At 44.8% G+C, this 23,701-nt stretch overlaps 1 protein-coding gene across 2 annotated transcripts in view; it reads left to right on the top strand.

The window, feature by feature from the left end:
• The window catches only part of CREB3L2 (cAMP responsive element binding protein 3 like 2), a 119,452-nt gene that overhangs the window by 52,812 nt on the left and 42,939 nt on the right, over nt 1-23,701 (top strand). For both annotated transcript variants that reach the window (XM_065420647.1, XM_065420651.1), the window contains exon 2: nt 12,702-12,918. In XM_065420647.1, coding sequence (XP_065276719.1) covers nt 12,702-12,918 — 217 coding nt within the window. The remainder of the gene's footprint in view (nt 1-12,701; nt 12,919-23,701) is intronic.

Below are 23,701 nucleotides of genomic sequence, written 5' to 3' on the forward strand. Positions count from 1 at the left end.
ATATAGACTTCATCCAACAAATTCTCATCCCAGAACAAAAATTTCGTGCTGGTTTCATGCTCCAGCAGGGTGGCTGGGAAGAGAATAGCTGCTTCTTTCCCTTCCTCATTGAAGGTCATTTAAAAAAAAAAAAAAAAAAACTGGACTGAATGAGCAACGCTTTGCCCGGCTGCCTGCTATCAGTAGAGAGACCACTAACCGAGTGGGATGGAGGCTGAACTGCCCTATGTGTCTGGGATGAGTCATGTTGGCTGGAGTTGGTGTTGGGAAGTTTGCATGGCTGTTGCCTATTCTGAGGCTAATAAAGGCTCAGTCTCCGGAGCTGTCAATCCAGCACACTTCGCAAGCAGTAAAATCACTCTTAATAAAAAGTTATGACTGCAGTGTAACTAGAGACGGGAGTGGCATGCTGGAGAAGAGTGCAGGCAATATTAATCTGGCTTCTCAGGCTGAGATCGTAAGAGCAGCGTTATGAAAAGAATGATGTGTATTCCAATTAGCCTAGTGTACAGGGATAGGGGGCAAACAATAGTAGCTGGGACAACAAGAGAACAAATGTTTTCTTCCCAGTAGAGTAATCCAGGCACTGGGTTCGAACCTAGCAGAGCTAAAACCAAATTGAGATCTGTGTAGGATCCAGATGTGGTTCTTCCTGGAGGGCTTCCAGCCCACTGACTCACAGCTGTGGAGCTCAGGCTTGGGTGACTCATCCGTTCACAATCCCTGATTTTATAGGAAGAGGGCGGGAGGTAATAGAATATATATACAACCCATTTAAAGCGAGATTAGACTAGAGAGTCCTGCACTAGTTGTGGGAGAGGGGTTTCTTGATTTATATGATTCTAGGTGGCCGGGAACCAGCAGTGCCATCCATTTCCCTGCATGGGAAGATGATCCCATACAGAGGGATGTCTCTGCACAGTAGGGTGGGGAGAGGGCACAATCTGGTTCATGTATTCTCCTAACGCAAGGACTCGAGTCTAGTGCAGACAGCAACATTTAGCTTCCCCAAAGTGGGTGGGGAGGGGCCGTGACCCTACCTGTCCCTCCACAGCAGCCCACAAAGTTGTTCCCAGGTCAGAGCTCCAGGAGACTTTGTGCCTGAGTTAGACACAGAGCCGGAGAGAGATCTCACTGGAGCAGCGTGCCTCTTCACTGCACCCTCTCTAAACTCTGAATGATTATGGGTTTTTGGGGGGGGGGGGAATGGCCCATAAGGTCTTGTTTTCTTGGAGCTGGTAAAAGCATGTAATCGGGGCCCTCCCTTTTTGGTGGGGGAGAGGGCAATGAACCAATATGCTAATTTAAGAATCCCTGTATTACTTCATCAGAGATGGGTTGGAAACTAAACCAATACATCTGGTCAATAGCTGTGCTTTAGTGTTTGCCATGGAAGTATGTGTATGGGTGTGTGCAGTATAGAGCTGCATTGTGAGATTTACCCAGCATGAACTTCAATGTTTCTAGCTGTGTAAACGGAGTGAGTTGGGAAGATGTGCACGCTGAGCTGCCATGTGAATCCATCAGCTCTTGACTTTCCTGGCATTTGTTTGCCAGCTGCTGACACAACCAGAATGTTAGTTGTTTAGTGGATTTTTCTTGTTACATCCAGTTTTATTATTCAATGTTACAATGACTAAGTACTGATGTGAAGTCTGCATTAACAGGCCCAGTTAAGTAATTCCTCCACACAGGTTCAAGTGCCAACTCCATACTGTGCTTTATGCACCCCTGCAAAGAAGGACATTTCAAGTCAGCCGACTGCTTGATAACAAATTTCATAATAGAGTAAAATGTAATGGCAGGTGATTATCTTGTTGTTGTACATTTGTTTTTTAGTTTGAATTTAGCACTGGTAGAAGGTGCCAGACTGACAGGCTGGAAAATTGAGATCCTCTCTTCATCCTCAGAGCAGATCTGTGAGCCATGGCAACGCAAGCCTCCTTATGCTGTCCCACCAATGTCCTTCAAACCTGACCTGGAAGGACCTCTTCCAAGGACCTGTCCCTCTGCTATATTGTCTGCCATATTAGGAAACAAGTCTTCCACGCTGTTTTAAAAAGTTTGTGCAGCTAATGCAGCTCCACAGCCAATGTGGAGCGAAAGGTGAGAAGATAGTTGAGTCTCCATGCCTGCTGGCTCCTTGGCACAGCTGTTCACGTTAGAGGTGGTGGCAGCTTTTTTTGCTGAGTGCAACTGTCTGCTAGTAATGCCAAGTCTCAGTTTATGTAGGTCCCTGAATGGCCGTTGGAGGGCAAGAAGTGATTGTTTTATTTTCTTAAGATATGATTTTAACAATGTAATTTAGGGACCAACTTCTGAGCAGTTTGGAAGGGGATATGATTCCTGCCATTGCACCTCTGTATAACAGACCAGAATCATGCTGTTTCTAGAATTAAGGTGGGCTTTACTCATGAGTGCAGGGTGTATATAACATGTCCCTGCACTCACGTGAGCAGTTCATTGTGTGGCAGATTTACTCCTGGGGAGGGCAGGCAATGGTCCTACTACCATCGTCCCTCAGGGAAGCAATTGAACTCCATCTAGGATATGTGCTAAATAATGCTTCTCCTGGATGTCCTGGCTCAGCCTCCTCCCCCAAACCATGCTACTTTACTTTCTGGCTTGCTCTGGACCCCTGGGAGAATGGGGTTGTGGGTGGCTTGTGCCACTTGCCCACAGGCTGGGTCTGGCAGCTGGAGTGAATCCAGTTCATTGCTGTAGGAGAGTGGTTCAGTTGGAAAGAACAAACATTTTTGACAGGGCAATATTATCGGTGTAACTATACAGTTTAGCTATGTAAGAGCCTTAGTTTTTAATAATGCATTTTATTAGGCTGGGTAAAGCAGAGTCAGGGTTATATATGTATATTGTGTGTGTGTGTGTATTTTATATACACATTTATATGTATACATTTAAAGAATCCAGTGGAAGGGGCAAAATTGAGAGGTCCCAATTGTTACATATGTGAATGTGACCTCTCAATTCCTCTCCCCCTGCGCCGGATTCTTTCAAATGTCTTTTCAGAGCACAGTGATGCTTCCTATAACTGCTGGTATCCTATCACCTCAATCTGCCTTTTGCAGGGTACTTGTGGTGGTCAGGCCTGACTTTGGGATGTCATGTGGAGAAGTGAGGGTTCCCATGAAGTTAACATAAACAGTGTCCCTATTTGATTAAATGAATCTCTCTGCACTAGACATGGAAGACCTTATGCCTAGGGAGATCTCTAGCAAAGGAGCTTTGTCTGACAAAAAACAGGTAGATGCTATGGAGAGCTGCGGCCTCAGGCCCCAGTTGGTCCATAGCCAAATTCTGCTTTCTAAGGTTATGACAAAGTGGGAGTTTTTTTGCAATATTGTTATGATGCCTATGTGTGCCTCAGTTTCCTCCTACACCTTGCATGGCAGCTACCCAGTGGGGGGGGGGGGGAGGAGGGGGAGAGAGAGAGGATTTAAGTCTGCTCTCAGGGCAGAGCAAGAGACTTAGACACACACACACCCTCTCTATCTCTTAACTGTCTGGGCCATTGAAGAACAGGTTGAAACTGACCCAAATCAACAGAGGGTCCAGCAAGACAGAGACGCCCCAGTGACTGAACAATCCATACCTAACATCAGGAAACCCCAGCAGGCAGGCCATGTACACTGAGCTGGAGAACAAAGGGGAAATAGGCTGCCCTTGGGAGGGACTTGGGAGCTCTCACCTGGGTGGACAAAAAGGCAAGAGAGGGAGTCCGAGATGGAGTCCATCACAGCTTGGCTGGCTCATCAGGGCACTGGTTTAACTTCTGCCTCTATGTGCCAGCTAAGGACTTTCAGATTCTGTAGGCCAGGTGACTAATACATTGTTACCTTGTTCTGAAAAAGCTGCCTGTGTAGTTATAAATGCTCAATGAGAACATTGTGCCCTGAAGGGGCATAGTACAAGCCTCCTGCAGGAATCTGGCTTGGCTGGATTCTCTTCAGGGAGCCTCGGAAAGAGACAGGAATTGCTGGTGCCGGAGGTCCAGTTCAGGAATTGTGGAGGCCATGGGCTTGCCCCTGCAGAACTGTGTGGGTCCTTGGGGCCCAGCACACTAAGGTGTCACTCCCAGGAGCTTGGTTATAGGCTGGGGCATAGACCAGACTCCGTGACAAAGGTCTATCTAAAGTTCCATGTGTTCCTGGATCTGGGATTCCTCTCCTGTTTGCTTACCACAGGTGATGTTTTTAGGAGTTCTGTGCTCCCAGCAACCACTGGGGACATTGCTTTGATCTATTCTTGCCCATGTCCTGAACAGTTTTAGAACAGCAGCAGTGAAAATTCTCCCTCTTCATACATTTGAAAATTGTAAGCATCCTTTACTACGTTTTTTTTTTTTTTTTTTTAAACAAAGATAGTTCTCATTCAGCGACTTTTATCAAGGTAAAAAGAGAACAAAAATCCACAAGAAAAATATAAAAGGAGATCCTTTTAATATGCAAGGAAGACAGTTTAATCCTACAAGTTGACTCATTGTTCCGACACTTATCTGTAGAAGGTACTGGCATTGCTGTTGCAGTTTATACTGGTGTGTGAGTGTAGAAGGAAGTTGGCAATCACAAGAGAGCTAATTTGCAGAGCTACAAAAAAATAATTGTTGGTACAATTTTTTTAAAAAGAACTCTGTTCTGGTGAGAGATGCCAGACTGAAAGGCCTAAATACAGAAGTTCGCTCTTTATCAATACTCAGGTATATTTAGGCTTTGGCAATGTAAGATTCTCCATGCTGCCCCCTATTGGGCCTCAATCCAGGGGTGAGAGTTTGTGTACTTATTCTGTCTTTGACCTCCCTATTGACACTGTCACTAGGGTCCCCGTAGTGGTGGTTGTTTTTCTGATGCACTTTCCACTTGTAACTGGACTAGGGTGACCGGATAGCAAGTGTGAAAAATCAGGATGGGGGTGAGGAGGTAATAGGTGCCTATATAAGAAAAAGCCCTGAATATTGGGACTGGCCCTATAAAATTGGGACATCTGGTCACCCTAAACTGGATGGACCCCATGAATTCATTTCATACAGTCATTATAAGGGGGAGGCTTTCAGAAGCCCAAAGTGCAGTTAAGTGGAAGTTCATGGAAGTTGGCCTCCTAATCACCCTTTGTGCCTTTTGAAAGTCTCCCCCATAATTGTTGCTGAAATGCCTTTGTTTTTTGATTCTGTAGGAATGCAACAGTGTTGAGTGAGGACTTCAGTTTCTTTTAAAAATAATTCAAGTTGCTCTTTAACAAGTGTTCCAGTGGCAGTGATTTAAAATGGACCAAAAGTATCAGTAGTTTGAGTGAGAACGCTTTTGTGCTGGTTCAGACTGAATGAGAAGAGACCCAGCTATCTCCAATTGTCTGTCTTTGGACTCTGAATTGTGTGATCTGAACCTTGTCAGCTTGTTGACTGAGGATCCACAGCTGATCAGAATTCTGGGTTATATTACAAAACCATAAAGAGCAAGGTTAATACAATTGGAACAAAGTTACAGAACTTTTTTTTTTTTTTTTTTTTTTTTTTAAACCTAGATGCCATATAGTGTATGTGCAACATTCCTGCTCTTGGTACTAGTTCCTCTTTTCCCAAGATCCTGCTGATTGCTTGCACTCCAGCTATCAGTGAAAGTTAAAAGCTTAAATTAAGAGAAGCATGTTAAATTCCCCTCTCCACTGCAGGGTCCTCTTTCTCTCAGGTTTGTGAAGTGAAATGCTATTCCTTCTTTGTTTCTTTCTTCAAGTGGTCCAGGGAAATTCCCCTCTCAGAAAAGTGGAGGTAGAAAGTGTCAAATTTGAAGCAAATGAAGTCAAATAGCATCTACACAGCTGCTGTGATACCACAATATCATAGACCCTCAGGAGGTCATCCCCAGGTCCTGAGGCAGAACCCAATAAATCTAGACCATCCCCGACAGGTGTTTTTCTAACCTGTTCTTAACAGCCTCCACACCAAAGAACATTCTTGTTCTTAGCGTATGTGCAATGTGCCTCAGGTGGCACGTGACCTGGATTCATTACTGAATTTGGTCCGCTGGTTGGATCATTAATAGACTTGTTCAGACTCCTGAGATGGGGCTAGCCTTGGGGCTGCTTTAATACTTCAAGTGGCCAACTGGTCTGCAGCCATACTGCATTGGGCTTTCATCCTGGTAATTTATGACATCCAGGTAAGGTGAGACCAAGTCAATACTTGGAAGGGATACCTTCAAGCATGTCTTTCTATAGTTGCTATGATGAGATGGTGATTCAATAGATGCGTCTCTTCCCAGGGTTGTGCGAATAGAAGCCAGGGTGCTGTACTGCTGGAGGAAGCTATCTCATGGATGAGATGTGAATCGAAAGACTTGGATGGTTGCAAAGAGCCAAGTGGGATCTTTGACTGCAAGCGCAGAACTCTTAACCTTGGTTCTTTTGGCTAAATTCCAATCCAGCTAATTACATTCTACCTACCTAAATTCTTCTTGCACAGTTGGATGCAATATCCTTTTCTGCCTTCTGTCCTAAAGTGTTACCTTGGACTGTTACTTGCATGGTGGCTGCATTTCAGAGGTGGATTAAATCAGTTTTCAACCCTGTCAGGATTACGATTCCCCTCCCAGTCTGGCCTGCAAGGCCTCTTGGCTGGGGGTGTCTCCCTGCGCTGGGCCTGCTGCCCAGAGTCCCCCTCACTCTCCCCAGCTGCTCACCGCACCCAGGGTCCGGACTGCTCCAGCTGCTGCTCTGCCTCCAGCTCCCTGCGCTGCTTTTCTGGCCCCGCTCTGGCTCTGGTTGCTGCAGCTCTTCTCCCAGCACTGACCTGCTCCCTGGGCTGCTTCTCAGGTTCTCTCTGTCTGGCACAGCCCTCGCTTCATTGCCAGCTTTTCAGGCTGTAAATAAAGCAACCCGCTTTCACAATAAGCCAAAAACACAGGCTAATCCCATTTCAAAACCAGGCCAAAACAAGCCAATCCCTGAAAGAACCCCAACACTCTGTGTGACGGGATCCCCAGGGTGCAGTCTTGGACTGTGGGACCACTGTGTCCCCCTGAACACTTCCAGCCTGGGCGCTCTCTCACAATGCCTTGCTAGTTGCTGGTGAATGTAGCTCCCTTGCTGGACAATGGTGGTTGATGGGTTGTTAACTTGTTTGACACCCTGCCTGGGTGTTGGTTACTTGCCTTGCTGTTGTGTCTGGGGAGCTAATATCTGGACAAAATTCTCATAACTTCCTATGCATTAATGATATACATAGATGGATAGAGAAATGACTGACTTCCCGCAGATCATAACCTTTCCCCTGATACCTCACAAGGCACGCTTTATATGTAAGATCACGATTATATAAAAATGAGGAATATGGTGGTTCCAGGATGTTCCCCCAAGGTATAGAGTGTCACACTCTCTACATCTGTGGCACACAATTCTGCGCACACAAGCATTTGTATATGAAACAATCTGATAAGGAGGCCAAACTGAGGTTCCTTTAAAAATATGGCCCTTTATGCCTAAATTTAGGGAACACTTAATGTTGTCTAAAGGTTAGAGCAGCACACTGGGTTCTATCTCTGTCTGTGCCACTGATTCATTGGATTTCCTTAGGCAAGTCATTTAATCTCCCTGAACCAAATTCATTGGCATTGTGTTCTAGCTAATCCCCATCCCTCTGCCAATTTCCCACTGTCCCTGCCCACCTCTGCTGCCCCCCAGCCAGACTCCAGTCCTCCCCCCTCAGCCCGGCTCTGCCACCCCCCATGTCGGCTCCTCCACAGCCCAGTTCCCCCACTCCCCGAAGTCCCGTGCCCAGCTCTACCCCACCGAGCTCAGCTCCCTCCACTCTGTTACCAGCTCAGCTACCCCCGGCGCCCCACCCGCAGGTGACGCAGCAGCTGGCGCCAAATGCCAATCATCATTCAAGCTTTCTGATTAGCCGGGCCAGGGGCGAGCCGGGGCCAGGAGCCAATCCAAAAAAAAAAAAAGGCTACAAGCCACCAGCTACTTTAAAAGCCCTAACAAGTCCAAATACTGTACTAGCCAGCCCGCAATGCACAAGCCAACTAAGTCTAAAACAAGCCCAATTTCTGCTTATTTTCCATGGGTTTGGTATCACGAGTCATCCCTACTCTCTCTGGCAGCTCCAGCTCACGCGGCAGATCGGACCCCCTCTGGCCTCTTGCCTCCCTCATTAGCCTGCCCGCCCTGTCAATCAGGCTGACCTGGAGCATTGGCCTCTCCGTATTGCCCCTGGGGCAGTGTTTCTCAAATGCTTGTAGCCACAGCCTCCTGGTTGGGCGGGGGGAGGAAAGCAGTGGTCCCTCCTTGAAGGCCACTAGCATTGGTTGGACCCTGCCCCCACTCTGGAGAGACAAATGCTGGAGGAGGAGGCAGCTAGTGAGTTCCCCACCTTCCTGGGGATGTAGGATTGGGCTCCAGCCTTGGGGTGGCAGGCAGCAGGCTCTGCCATGGGGCTCCAAGCCTCCATTGCCCCTGACCCCCGCTGCCTCTGCTGGCCTATCATGCATTCCCGCCTGTCTCCCACTTCCTGACCTCCCTATCCAAGGCTTAATTTGTCCTCAGGCTTGCCAGGACTGAGTAAGTCTGCTGCTGTGAAACGTGATATTTGTATGTTTGTTAATACCACTTTTCACAGCAGCAGATTTACTAGCTAGCACAGGGGCGGGCAAACTTTTTGGTCGGAGGGCCACATCAGGTTTCTGAAATTGTATGGAGGGCCAGTTAGGGGAGGCTGTGCCTCCCCAAACAGCCAGTCATGGCCTGGCCCCCACTCCCTATCCGACCCCCCCCCTGCTTCTCATCCCCTGACGCCCCCCTAGGACTCCTGCCCCATCCAACCCCCCTGTTCCCAGATGGGGCCCCCGGGACCCCTGCCCCATCCACCTCTCCCTGTCCCCTGACTGCCCCCGGAAGCCCTGCCTGCCCTCCATCGCCCAATCCAACCCCTCCTCTCATTCCTGACTGCCCCCCTAGGACTCCTACCCCATCCAACCACCCCTTATCCCTGTCCCTTGACCGCCCCCGGAACCCCTGCCCTTGACTGCCCCCCCCCACCCCATCTAAACCCCCTCTCTCCTTCCTGACTGCCCCCCCGGGACCCTGCCCCCATTCAACCCCCCTGTTCCCTGCCCTCTGACCGCCCAACCCCTATCCACACCCCCGCCCCATGACCACCACCCTGAACTCCCCTGCCCTCTTACCACTCTGCCTGGAGCACCGGTGGCTGGCGGTGCTACAGCCACGCCGCCTAGAGCATTGCACTGGTGGCGCAGTGAGCTGAGGCTGCGGGGGAGGGGAAACAGCAGGGGAGGGGCCGGAGGCGAGCCTCCCAGGCCAGGAGGTCAGGGGCCGGGCAGGAGGGTCCTGCGGGCCGTAGTTTGCCCACCTTTGAGCTAGCAAGTCTATTTTTAAAAAAAAAAAAAAAAAAGGGCAACCAAAAAAAGGAAAAGAAGCAACAACAAAAAAGACAAGAACCTGCAGAACACCTTATTTGTGTTTCTTTTCTGTCTAGGTCCTGTAAAGAAGACACAACTGTACATGATGTTTATTACTGAGTCTGCAAAAAGATTCAATAAATTACAATGATTTGCACGTGTGTGTGTGTGTGTGTGTGTGTATATATGTATGTATGTATGTATATATATATATATATATATATATGTATGTATATATATATATATATATATATATATATATATATATATATATATATATATATATATATATATATATATATATATATATAATCGCCCCCCACCCCCAAAGTTAAGTATTTTAGGAAAAATTGTCAGCACAGCCACCAGCAAGAGTTGGCGGCCGCACTTTGAGGCCACCAAAAAATTTGTTGAGAACCCCTTCCCTGGGGACTGTCCGTCTCAGGGTCCTGATTTCCTATCGACCCTTCCTCTTTCCTTTTGGTACTGGGGAGTAAGCCAAACCAAAAAACCCCACTCACTGAGTTTTAGTAAGGGGCCAACAGTCCCCTTACACAGGGCTCCCTGTGGTGTGGCCCTGGGCAATTGCTCTGCTTGCTACTCCCTAACGCTGGCTTTTAATCTACCGAAAAACAGTTGTGACACGGGTGGGCCATGGAATTTTTATAACGGGGGGGCTCAGAAGGAAAAAGGTTGAGAACCTCTGGATTAAATGATCCTTGGCATATTCGTTTAAGGTAGCAAATCACATTTTAGGATCCTTTGGGATGGAAAGTTTTAGTCATTTTCTTTAATAATAATAAAATAATAATTAATAATTAGTAATTAATAGATGATATGGGGTCAGAAATGGGATATGGTGATTGGGATGCTTGTTTCGTATCCTCGTGACTAAAGAATCACAATAAGCACACGCAAGTATTTTAGAGAGAGAAATGTTCCGAGCCTGCCCTATAAAACTGAAAACAAATGACTGATGCGCTCCATGGGCATGGAGGAAAGGGAGCAGTATGCACTGTGGAAAATCCATCTTTAGAACAGTACTGCTTCTTGTAGGATTGGCCATGCTTGTGTCTTGCACTTGTTCGAGCAGCACTTTTTCTCCTTGATTACAGTTTGACAATAGTTAAATACCTTGTCCTGTCAATAATGGTGTTTTGATTTTGACGGCGATAGGATAGGCAAATAAAGGCCTATTTTTCTAGCCTGCGTGTCCAACAGTGGAGAATTACAATGCATACCTACTATTGCAAATATTTAGAGGCGCATGGGAAGTGATGCACTAGTGAGTCCTTGGCTCTAGAAATTCATGTAAACAATGGTTTGAAGTGGTCATGACACACTCTTTGGGTCAACCAGTACTAGCCCTGGAGTTTGTTTAGTAGCGTTATCATTCAGGGCACTTAAAGATAAGAGTATGCATGTATTTGTCCCTTTTTAACAGCCTTGTCACTAGCCAGCATCATTACTAGCATAGTCAATAACCTAATTCCTCCTTTTTTTACTACCCTTTAGTCTAATAAAAACCTTTTCTTGTCTCCAGTGGCCAGTACAGTTGACAGGAGTCTGTTAATGTTGAGGTAAGGCCCAGTCCTGCAAGTTGCTCCCCTGGAAGGTTCTGTGCACTCCAAATTTCCAGTGACTTTAATGGGATTCAAGACCAGTCAGCACTTTGCAGTACAAGGCTTTTAAGTTGCAAGCTGTCCTGGAGCTATAAAATGAGAGGGTATGTGAGTGTAGCTGCACCATTTCCATTACTTGACTACACATCACTGACTAGTTAAACTCTTAATTTATGCTCAAGGGAGCCAAATCTTGAATCTGTGTTTCCTTGTGCAGGAGAGAGAATAAGCGCCAAAGTCAGCACTGCCTGCAAAAACAGAGCAAATAAACCAGGGACTTAATTTCCACTTTCAAGATATTATAGCCCAATTAATTAAAGATTCCTGTATATATTAGCTGTTAATACAGGATGCCTGATTGCTTGCAAGAAGTTACATTTCTATCTTCTGCTTACTTTTTGGAGTATGAAAAGAGAACCCCCTGGGGGTGGGTGAGTGGGGGTGTGTGTGTGTGACTAATGGAAACTATCATACTCTGTGTGTGCCATGCCGCTGTCTGGAATTGTTTCCTGAAATGCAATTACTAAATATGAACACATACACTAAGCCTCCTGCCCCTTGAAGGAAATATAATAACCGCTGCAAAGTTTGCTTCTTGACTGAAACTACCCCAGAGTTTGGATATTAATCAGATCAGGAGGTTTGATTCAGGCCCATCTCTAATAATAGACAAAAAAGTGTCATGCACCTTAAATGTAACCCTTGCAGTGCACCAGGGAAGGACTTATTAATGTTGGTAGTCAGAATGCCTATTACTGCAGAGTTGAGAACCTGAACTTTAACATTAGCCTCCGGTCAAAAATAATCAACATGCAGCTATTCAGCCTCAATGCAATTCTTTAAACCAAATGTACTAGCGGTTTGTACCAGAACAAACACAGTTCAGGGTTTTGATCCTTTCTCTACGCTAGGGTAAGATGAAGAGAATGTTCCACACCACTGGAATAGGCACACTGGGCTTAAAGATTGATTTGGTTCACTAAATACTATGGATCTGATCACCGGTTTCCCCCTCCAGCCTTTCTCTGTGGCTCAATGGGACAGGTTACATATACATACGAAGGATGAGTTTTGAATATAAATCCTTAAGGATGTTTCCCTGCATGACTGGATGAAATATGCTTTTTCATTAATGCAACACACTACAATTTGCATCCTGGGAACAAAGGGGTTGGCTTCAGAACATGGCAACTGATCTTATTTTCTGCTTTCAGCAACATGGGCTTTTATCTGTTTCTTAGACTTTTATAGGGAGCCAATCACCACAGCAACTAGGCATTTTAAAGGGCCTGCTCCTTCACTGGTACACATCGGTACGATCTCTGCCATCGTCCACTAACTAAGAATCTGTTTCCATGTATATGGTCTGCTCACTTCATGAGCAATCCATAAATAAGGAAAACTATAATTGTCTAACAGTTTGCTGCTGATGAGACAGCATAGCTAAATTAACGTACATACATGAGAACCTTTTTGTTCTATCTTCAATGTGGAGTAGTGGTTAAAGCGGGGATTGGGAGGCAGGACTGCTGGGTTCCGTTCCTAACTGGCACAGACACGTGGTGCAGATACTGCAATTATTTTGGTCAGTGCATCTCTGTTGGCTAGAGACACCCATTAGATAAGAGTTCTTCACCCTCTGTCTTCCCAGCACTTCACGGAGTTCCTGGATGAGTTTTCGCAGGATGTCCTAGGCCAGCTCTTGAATGACCCCTTCATGTCTGAGAAAAATGAGATGATGGAAGTGGAGCTGTCCCCAGCATCCCCAGCTCCCCTCATCCAGGCAGAACACAGCTATTCCCTGTGCGGCGACTCTCGCCCCCAGTCCCCACTGACCCACGTTTCGACTGACGACAACTTCAATGAAGGTAATGGTGATGTGGATGAGTTGATGCTGATCTTTGTGGAAAAAATCGCTGTCGTGTGCATTACTTATGAATGGCGAAATATCCTAGCTGCACAAGTCTAGGATGGTAATACTTTTAGTAAAGTAAAATGTGAGCGTGCATGAGCGTGAATTTTGACTAAAAATAAATCAGAAGAAGCGTATGTTTTTAATTTGATTATAAATCTGCAGATGGCATAAACTAAGATTGTCACCAGGCAGAGAAATTCCACTCAGCTGAAACTACTGATCATGAGCTACTGGAATTCAGCATATTAAAACACGGGCTTATCAAAGGGGAATGAAATTTGAGGAAAGTAGGCTACAGGTGAGCTTTTTCTTATGAGCATAGAAGAAAGTTAGGGAATCATAAACCACACCATCCAAAAGTCTTCAAATTAAGCTCCTTAATGCAAGACTTTTAAATCCAGTTCTTAGCACTTGGAGCTCTTCAATCCTCAACAGCATTGGAAAAAATAACCATCTATTTTGGTGCCTAATTTATTAGGTCTGTCAAGTGATTAAAAAAATTAATTGCGATTAATCGTGCAATTGCGCTGTTAAACAATAATAGCATACCATTTATTTAAATATTTTTGGATGCTTTCTATATTTTCAAATATATTGATTTCAATTACAACACAGAATACAAAGTGTACAGTGCTTACTTTATATTTATTGTTTACTAATATTTGCACAGTAAAAAAACAAAAGAAATAGTATTTTTCAATTCACTGAATACAAGTACTGTAGTGCAATCTCTTTATCTTGAAAGTTGAACTTACAAATGTAGAATTATATATTAAAAAATAACTTCATTCAAAAATTAAAAAATATATAAAACTTTAGAGCCTGTAAGTCCACTCAGTCCTACTTCTTGTTCAGCCAATCGCTCAGACAAACAAGGTTGGTTACAATTTGCAGGAGATAATGCTGCCCATGTCTTGTTTACAATGTCACCTGAAAGTGAGAACAGGCGTTTACATGGCACTGTTGTATCTGGTGTCACAAGATATTTACATGCCAGATGCTGCTAAAGTTCATATGTCCCTTCATGCTTCAACCAGCATTCCAGAGGACATGCGTCCGTGCTGATGACAGGTTCTGCTCAATAACAATCTAAAGCAGAGCGGACCGACGCATGTTCATTTTCTTCATCTGAGTCAGGTGCCACCAGCAGAAGGTTGATTTTCTTTTTTGGAGGTTTGGGTTCTGTAGTTTCCGCATCGGAGTGTTGCTCTTTTAAGACTTCTGAAAGCATGCTCCACACCTCGTCCCTCTCAGATTTTGGATGGCACTTCAGATTCTTAAACCTTGAGTCGAATGCTGTAGCTCACATTGGTACCTTCTTTGCATTTTATCAAATCTGCTGTGAAAGTGTTCTTAAAACAAACATGAGCTGGGTGATCATCTGAGACTGCTATAAGATGAAATGTGGGTAAAACAGAACAAGAGACATACAATTCTTCCCCAAGGAGTTCAGTCACAAATTTGATTTAACACTTTTTTTTTTTTTAATGAGCATCATCAGCATGGAAGCATGTCCTCTGGAATGGTGGCCAAAGCATGAAGGGGCATACGAATGTTTAGCATATCTGGCACATATATACCTTGCAACGCCGGCTACAAAAGTGCCATGCGAAAGCCTGTTCTCACTTTCAGGTGATGTAAAGAAGCAGCAGGCAGCGTTATCGCCCGTAAATGTAAACAAACTTTTTTGTCTTAGCGCTTGGCTGAAAAAGAAGTAGGACTGAGTGGACTTGTAGGCTCTAAAGTTTTACATTGTTTTGTTTGAGTGAAGTTATGTAACAAAAAAAATCTACATTTGTAAGTTGCACTTTCATGATAAAGAGATCGAACTACAGTACTTGTATGAGGTGAACTGAAATACTGTTTATCATTTTTACATTGCAAATATTTGTAATAAAAATATTAAGTGAGCACCGTACACTTTGCATTCTGTGTTGTGATAGAAATCAATATATTTGAAAATGCAGAAAACATCCAAAAATATTTAAAAATTTCAATTGGAATTCTATTGTTTAACAGTGCGATTAAACGCAATAATTTTTTAATCAATTTTTTTGAGTTAATCGTGTGAGTTAACTGTGATTAATCAACAGCCCTATAATGTATGTATTTAGGAATTTAACTTCAGATGCCCAAGTCTGAAAATCTAGGTCACTGCAATTAAAGTTCAACATACTGCTGCCATTCACTGGAAATGAGATGGGGGTGGGGAAGTGAGACAAGAAGCATCCAGTGTCATTTCTCTATGGGGTATTTGTAGATGTAAGACTAGAAAAGAACCTCTCTGGGAAATGAAGGAGTGGGGAAGAAAAATAAACCAAAATGTTAGTTAGCTAGGGCTTGCAGGAAAAAGATGAGGTAGAAAAAAAGCAGAAAGGGTTAATGCTGGAATGAGGTTGATGTGAGTAAGAAGGACTTCTATAAATATATGGAGGGGGGAAAAACACTAGAGAGGAAGTAGGCTCACTAATAAACAAGGAAGGAGATGTAATCAACGGACCAAATTCTCAGCTGGTGGACATGGGTATAGGTCTGACAGCTGAGGATCTGACCCAATGATTCTAAAACGATTGAGATACTGAATTACTTTTAGAAATTAGGCTCCTAGGGGGAAAAATAGGGGGAAAGAGTTGTGGACAACTGAAGCAGTAATAGAAACCTTGTGAAGGTGATCAGACAATTGTAGATAGGTACAACTCTTATGGGGTGCTTGGGCATAGGGGAAGGGCTGTGGATCAAGGAATGGTGAGCATTAGCAGCTTTTCATAGCAGAGTTGCTGGCATAGGCACTGACTTGCAGAGCAGGGATATGAGGGAAACATGGGGGTAGGGAGGGAGGAGATTCAGCCCTAGCCTGCCAGTTCTGGTGGGGAAAGCATATGTATGTGAAGATGCCAGCAGGTAAGAAAGAGCTCTGACAGCCAGTGGCTGGGAGGGGGATAGGATAGGACTGTGAATAACTGACTATTAAGAATAAAAGCCTTGACAGACTTTTACTCATAATAACTGGTTTACATTTCAAGGCTATTTTTGCAACGAAAAGCAGTACAATCATAAGCTGCATTTAAAAAAAAAAAAAAAGGGGGGGGGGGAGACTAGTGCTTAGGTCTATAGGATTAGCAGTCTAAACCATTCATAACGATCACCAAAAATCTGAGTTTCCAAAGATTCTAGTTCTGTGGTACTTAACTCTAAAATAACCCAACCACACTTCCTAAAATCACTCAAAGGCACTGGCCCTCATTGAGGACAACTGAATGAAACCAATGAAGAGTTTCTAGGTGAAAGAGTTTGTGAAATGATCCAGAAAATGTTACTTACCAAAAAGCTCCAATATCACTCATGTTTCCAGGCTGCCTTGTCTGATTATCTTCATGCTATTTATGTGGGAAAATTTCTCTTATGGCCAGAGAACATGCAAGAACAGAGAACAAGAAGTTTCAGATAGAAAGCATCTTTTTGAAGAAGTTGTAATGAAGGAAGTGATCTGGGCTTTGTTAGCTATCTTTATGGACAAGTCCAATGAAATTCAATAGGGGTGAAACATCAGGAGTTAAATAGGGCTCAAAATGTTTGTTAAAAATCTATAGACTTTAATAGAGAATGATATTCTTACTATATAATTCAATAGATGGGTTTAAAAATAGAAAATTAGAAAGCTTTTCATCTGTTAAATTATATAGAACATTCCCATAAGAACTGTTAAGATCATAACTCTGGAGTGGAGTCACTAGCATAGCCCTATAGTCGCTGTTAAAACAAAAACAGATTGGAGAATACTTGGGGGGAAATTTACTGCGTTTATGGCTGCAAGATGTAACACTCGGGGGTGTTAAATACATTGACTAAGTGTTGAACTAATTGTCCTGATGACTTTTGGAGGGGGAAAAAAATCCAGAGGACTGCGGAAGTACTGGAGGATATGAGGTTAAGAACTGAATTTGTCACTTATCTTCAATGAAGTGAGGTGCGGGTGGAGCGCAAGCGCTGATAATTCCTGTCCAATTTTAACTTTAGTCCTTGGGGGAATAATGGGACAAATACTAACAGAGCATCTGCATATGACTAACCGATAACAGGACTAGGATCGGGGTGAAAGTAACTTAACTGGCTTACCTGTACGCAGGGCGGCCGGGGTCCTGGGCAAGGTGTGGAGGGGGGTGGCTCTGGGCCCCCCGGAAGGGCAGGGGCTTTGGGCAAAAGGGGCGGGGCTGGGGCCAGACTCCCTCAGTCAGCCTTCAGCACTGCCCAGCCCGTGCTGCCCGGGGCTCTGGTGGTGATTTAAAGGGCCTGGGGCTCCAGCCACTGGTGCGGTAGCCGAAGTCACGGCCGGGAGCCCCAGGCCGTTTTAAATCGCCGGGCCCTGAGGTAGCTGCCTCTTTTGCCCTTCCCCCTTCCGCCCCATCAGCGGCCCTGCCGGTACAGTCAGCTGTGGACCGGCAGCCACTTTCTTACCAGTACACCATAATGGCTTACTTTTGCCTCTGACTAGGATCGTCAAATTCCATAATAGGTGTTATGAAACAATCTTGCATTTTCCAGGAGAGGCCCTGGGTACTTGAAATGTGGGGGGGAAAAATCAAGAGATGAGGCCAGATAAGAGGCTGAGTGTAAAGAATGTAAAGGAATTACGTTCTCTAAAATATTAGCCCACTGAGCAGATGGCTTGACACCTACTGCTGTATATTTGCATTCACTCCATGGAGATGAGTTGTGATCTTACTAACACTGGAGAAAATTCTGCAGGAGGGGAGCAGAAGCAGGCTAGATAAAAAGATTCTGCATATATGTGCAGAGGGAATCTGAAATGATGAGGAAAAGAGAGCTCAGAAAAAAGTACAGGCCAATCGGATCAGATTTTGATACAAATTAAGGATCCAGCCGTATAGAACGGGGCTCTTATTTTGTAAGACTTCATGTGGGGCAGCGTGACACTCTCCTCAGGGAACCCAGAACTGTAAGCCACCGTGTAGCCCGTATGCCATGTAGCCCATATGCAAGTGAGAGCTTTGCTGCTGCTAAACTGTATCCGCTTCCTGACGCTCCAGCCTGTCTGCCTCTGCCAGTCAAAACCTTGCTTTGCAGGTAACAATCAGTGAACACCAGTTCCAGAGTTTCCCAGAGATGTCTCCCTGTGGTGTCCGGTCCCCCTCACTGGGACGCTCACAGAAGTTACTAAGGTTGCTGCTGCCAAAGAGACAGAGCACACACCAGCCTGTTAGTGTAGCTGAGGATTCCCACTTTACCTCAGTATAACAGCACTGAGATGGTTTTGTAATCAAACAAGAATAAGTTTAATACAGAACACAGATTTAAGTGATATCAGGCAAGAATAAAAGATAGAAAAGGGTTACAAAGAAAACAAAAACCACACTTTTTAGTGCCTAAAACTGAATTTGAGCAAGCTATGCCTTTGCCTAAAACAGTTTCTCACAGCAAATTTTCAGCAGCTCCTGCCTTTCAGGCCAAGAGGATTGACTGTTCACAGGCTCCGACGGTGCTGTTCTCTGTCCCCTAAATGATGAACATAAGAACGTCCATACTGGGTCAGACCAAAGGTCCATCTAGCCCAGTATCCTGTCTTCCGACAGTGGCCAATGCCAGGTGCTTCAGAGGGAATAAACGGAACAGGTAATCGTCCAGTGGTCCATCCCATCGCCCGTTCCCAGCATCTGGCAAACAGAGGCTAGGGACACCACCCCCATACCTATCATATCCCCCTTTAGTTGTCTCTTTTCCAACCTGAAAAGTCCCAGTCTTATTAACTTTTGCTCATATAATCCATCTAGTGATGGATCACTAGACTATCTTTGTGCTCCCCTTATGTTTCCCAGAGTCCATTGTCTTGGCCTCAAGAGCCAGGAAGACTTCCTGGGGGTGCAGATTGTCCCCTGATGTGCTTACTAAGCTGTTTCCCCAGCTGCTTGGTAGCTTGATTGCTTTGTTTACCTTTATATGTAAATGTACTTTCATTGTCTATGGCTTACAAAGATTGATCCAGACAGGTAAATACACATTCCTTTGTCTATGGCAGGCTTGTTTATCAAGTCTGCCCCCAAAACATATTTTAGGAACATAACTCTTTACATACCATCCATCCCATACATCACGCAATGATATTCATGGCCAGCGTGTCACCAGTTTTGATGCGATATCTTACTCAATTCACTTTTACAGTACAATAATATTGTATACAATCAGATTATTCAATTGCTTATTCTTTGGAATTCAGACCTCCTGTTCCCCCCTGGGGTGTCTGGACTATGTCGTCACACAAAGATGCTTTTCTGTTTTGTGGGTGAAGGCAATAACTTAGCATGGTGGTTTTTTTTTTTTTTTAAACACCCTTTAATACCCTGGCCTAGCAATAAGCATTTATGGCTCAACCATGCAAGGTGCTGAGTGCCTTCTACTCCTGCTGAAGTCAGTGTGTGCTGACTGCGGGGAGAGGAGTAGGAACATTGTTGGATGAGACCTTTAGCCTGTAACACTAAGGGTGTCTATATGCTGCACACTTTTTACAGCAGTGCGTGGGGTACATATGCTGCATGCTCCCTAGCACAGGTGTGTATATATAGCAGTGTAAATGGTGAGAGACTGCTTAAGTGAATAAAGACATGCCCGAACCCTTAAGTTATGTACCCAACACAGCTCTCTACATACCCAAGTAGTGCCTCCCCTGTCTATGTTGCTGTTTTTAGCTGCGTAGTGTCCTGCTGCTGGAGCCGTTCCCCTCCTCAGGGGAAAGTTCTGACAGGAGGGAAGCACTGGGGAAAAGCTACCAGCAGCTCCCTGCCGCTGGAGCTTTTCCCTGCTGCCTCTCTGCCAAATGGAACCTTTTCCCCACTGCTGTGTGTAGCTACACACTGCAGCCTAGATGCAGCCTGCTTTTCACTGTGGGGCATAGCTGCACGTACCCTGCAAGCCTCTGCCAGTGGTGTGCAGTGTAGATGTAGCCTAAGGGAAAGTATCATATCTAGACTCATAGACTTTAAGGTCAGAAGGGACCATTATGATCATCTAGTCTGACCTCCCGCATGATGCAGGCCACAAAAGCTGACCCACCCACTCCTGGAATAATTCTCTCCCTGGACTCAGCTGTTGAAGTCCCCAAATCATGATTTAAAGACTTCAAGTCGCAGAGAATCCTCCAGCAAGCGACCCCTGCCCCATGCTGCGGAGGAAGGCGAAAAACCTCCAGGGCCTCTGCCAATCTACCCTGGAGGAAAATTCCTTCCCGACCCCAAATATGGTGATCAGCAGAACCCCGAGCATGTGGGCAAGATACTCCAGCCAGACCTGCATTGACCATTGATACTAATTACCTGCGATGGCACGTTATTGACCTATTGACTAAAATCACGTTATCCCATCAAACCATCCCCTCCATGTACTTTCAAAGGGAAGCAATAACTACCAGCTACAGTCATTGCACCACAAGTAACAATTCTATAGCACATGCCTTGCCACCTATTACTTTATCAAGGCTGCTTATTACATTACCGTATATATTCCATCATAAGCCGGTTCGTTTATAAGGCGACCCCCCTCCAAGATGGATAAGTAACCATAGCAAATTTTTATGACCCATTCATAAGCCGACCCTATAATTCAGGGGTCGGCAAACTTTGGCTCCCGGCCCATCAGGATAAGCCACTCGTGGGCTGGGACGGTTGGTTTACCTCAAGGCGTCCGCAGGCACAGAGGTAAACCTAAGTAAACAAAATGTCCTGGTGCGCCAGCTGCTTACCCTGACGGGCTGGGACAGCAACTGGTGGGGAAATTTTTTTTGGGGGTGGGAGGGGGAAGAAGCTGGGGGTCAGGGAAGTAACCCCTGCTGTGACCACCCTCCACATGACCCCACCCCTAACCTGGAACCTCCCCACATGACCCCTCCCTATGTCACCCCTAGCCCGGGATCCTCACGCTCTCCCCATCCCATCCCTTCCCACCTTACCTGGGGCGGGCTAGGGGAGGATGTCTCTGGCCTGGCTGGAGCTGCTCCAGCAGGCCGGGCGGCATGGCCACAGCCTGCCAGCTCGGCTGGGGGGAGAGCAGTGTGGCCAGAAGCGGAGAGACTCTGGCCCTTCCTCTTCCCTTCTGATTCTGCTGGCTGTGCTGCCTCTCCTTTCACCTTTTGTTGGGTGGGGGCGGGGGGGGGGAGGGGCTGTGTCCCACCTCTCCCCTTCTCTATACCCATTCATAAGCCAACCCCCTTCTCTGATGCTTCCCTTTTTTACTAACAAAATTTGGCTTATGAACGAGTATATACGGTAAATGTTCTGATATATATTTGGCTGTAAACTAACTTCCTGAGCTTTTTATTTAGTAGTTTTTAACTTGATGTATTTTAATTATGTAATTCTAGCGGATCTGCTACTTAGCATTCCGTTACCACTTATGTATTATTTTTACTTGAATTGGGAGTGGGCAGGTGACTGTTAAATCCCTCGCTGAAGGCCCCCGGCCTTATGGTGAATCATGGCTCTGGTGAATCACTAAATATAATGTAGCTGCTCCACAGGAGGACACCTGCATAAAAGGCATGGTGGGGGTGGTGGAGGTGGAGAGGTTAAGCAGTGATGTAGAGGTGGTTTTTTTTATTCTCCACATCCAATTTCCTAAAGGATAAAGTTGCCTTTTTTAAAATATCCTTGGAAATTGAAGCTTGTTTCCCTAGTAACAGAGATTCTAATTTAATTTCACTGGAAATCGTGTTGCCGTCCTAGCAGCAGGTGACACACTCTGAATAGAGATGGAGTGAAGAGGAGGAAGCCCCCTCTGTCCACCCACGTGGGGAGAGGGTGGTGGAGTTTATATTGAATTTCTGCTGGAGGGAATCCCTCCGTCAGGCTATCAAAGAGCCCTCGGTGATTGGCCTCTCCAGTTTGAGGCAGGGTCCCTGGTAAGTGTAGTACACAGGGTGGGACTTGTGTGCAGAGGTTTCTGCTTCACTCTGTGTATCAGTTCAAGACCACTAGGTTTACCTCTATGATCTGCAAACGGGGACCGAACCAAACTGAGCTCAGACCTTCTGCTTTAGAGCCTAAGGTATGAATCCAAAAGTTCTTGTTCTATGAACAAATTACGCAGATCAAGTGGATATATCAGGTATCAGAGGGGTAGCCATGTTAGTCTGAATCTGTAAAAAGCAACAGAGGGTCCTGTGGCACCTTTAAGACTAACAGAAGTATTGGGAGCATAAGCTTTCGTGGGTAAGAACCTCACCTTGCATCTGAAGAAGTGAGGTTCTTACCCACGAAAGCTTATGCTCCCAATACTTCTGTTAGTCTTAAAGGTGCCACAGGACCCTCTGTTGCTGGATATATCAGAAAGGTCTCTCATAGGGAGTAGTAATGATACAATACCTAGCTCTTGTATAATGGGTTTCATCCATAGCTCTCAAAGGGTTTTATAAAGGAGGTCAGTATTATCCTCATTTTACAGATGGGGAAAACTGAGCAATGAAGTGACTTGCCCAAGGTCATTTACCAGGCCAGTGGCAGAACCCAGGAATAGAATCCAGGTCTCCTGAGTTCCAGTCCAGTGCTCTAACCACTGGGACACACTCAGGATGAGGTGAAGCTAAAGAAAAGTAGCACATTTGGTGTTTTGTGAAAGGTTTTCACAATTTACATTTAGAAGATATTGAGGAATCTACTCCTGTTTTTATCTGAAACCAAGGCTTCAAAGGTATTCCTGGTCCACAACATTCACATCAAACATGTCTTTTAATTTTTGTTTTAAATTATAGTAGTTGAATGATTATTCTGATTATTATTAATTATTGTACTTGCAATAATATTTATTACATGGGGCCAATTCATTTCTGATATGAGTCCAACTAAGTGGCACACACCAGGAATGAATTTGGCCCACTGCCAGGAGTATTTAAAAATATTTCCATGACTTAAAAAATTAAGACCTACAACTATAATTTATATGGATAGATCTTCAAGAAGTTCTAAGTTTTAAATAACCTCCCACTGCTGCAAGCACTTAAGGACATACTTAACTTCACTTATGTGAGTAGTCCCATTGACTTCACATGAGTAAAGTTAAGCATAGGCTTAACTGTTCGCAGGATCCGGGCCTTACTTAACACTGCATTTTCCTAGTTCATAATTCTTTTAAAGTTCAATGTATGCAAAATATATTGTTAATTTCTTTCCAAAACCTTTTCTGTATATTTGTAGGTTATCTGCAAAACTGCATGTTGTTTGAAAGCTTCAGTCCAAATATGTCTAGTAATATGAGTGCAATGCATAGCGTAGCTATTTTGCAGCATATGTGCAAGGGATGCCTGGTGTCTGTTGGAATTTTCAGACTCTCTTATGGCATTAAATTTTGCATAAACTTTGTAAACTACACTGACAATCTGTAAAAATCATTTTTTATGTATAGATCTGTGAACTATTGACTTACCCTTTGCTGACTATATTCTGGTGTTTTTCTAAGTTGGTGAATAAGGAGCAAAGCATAAGAACTGGCTGCATTCCACTTAGACAGAGCACATATATGCCTGGGGAGATATGTAGACAATAGCATGAAAATAGAAACTATGCTCCAGGAGTTGATGAGCTTATGCCAAAGTGTTCATTTCCTGCATTACAGTTTATTTCAACTTAACCATGAACCCTTGGTTTGGGGAACAGTTGCAGAGGCTTCCCATGAAGGTAGGATTCTGAATAATTTCTAAGCACGAGACATTCCTGTGTGGGGCATGCGAATAGAAG

This window comes from Emys orbicularis, chromosome 1 (genome assembly GCF_028017835.1).
Source record: "Emys orbicularis isolate rEmyOrb1 chromosome 1, rEmyOrb1.hap1, whole genome shotgun sequence".
Lineage (NCBI taxonomy): Eukaryota > Metazoa > Chordata > Testudines > Emydidae > Emys > Emys orbicularis.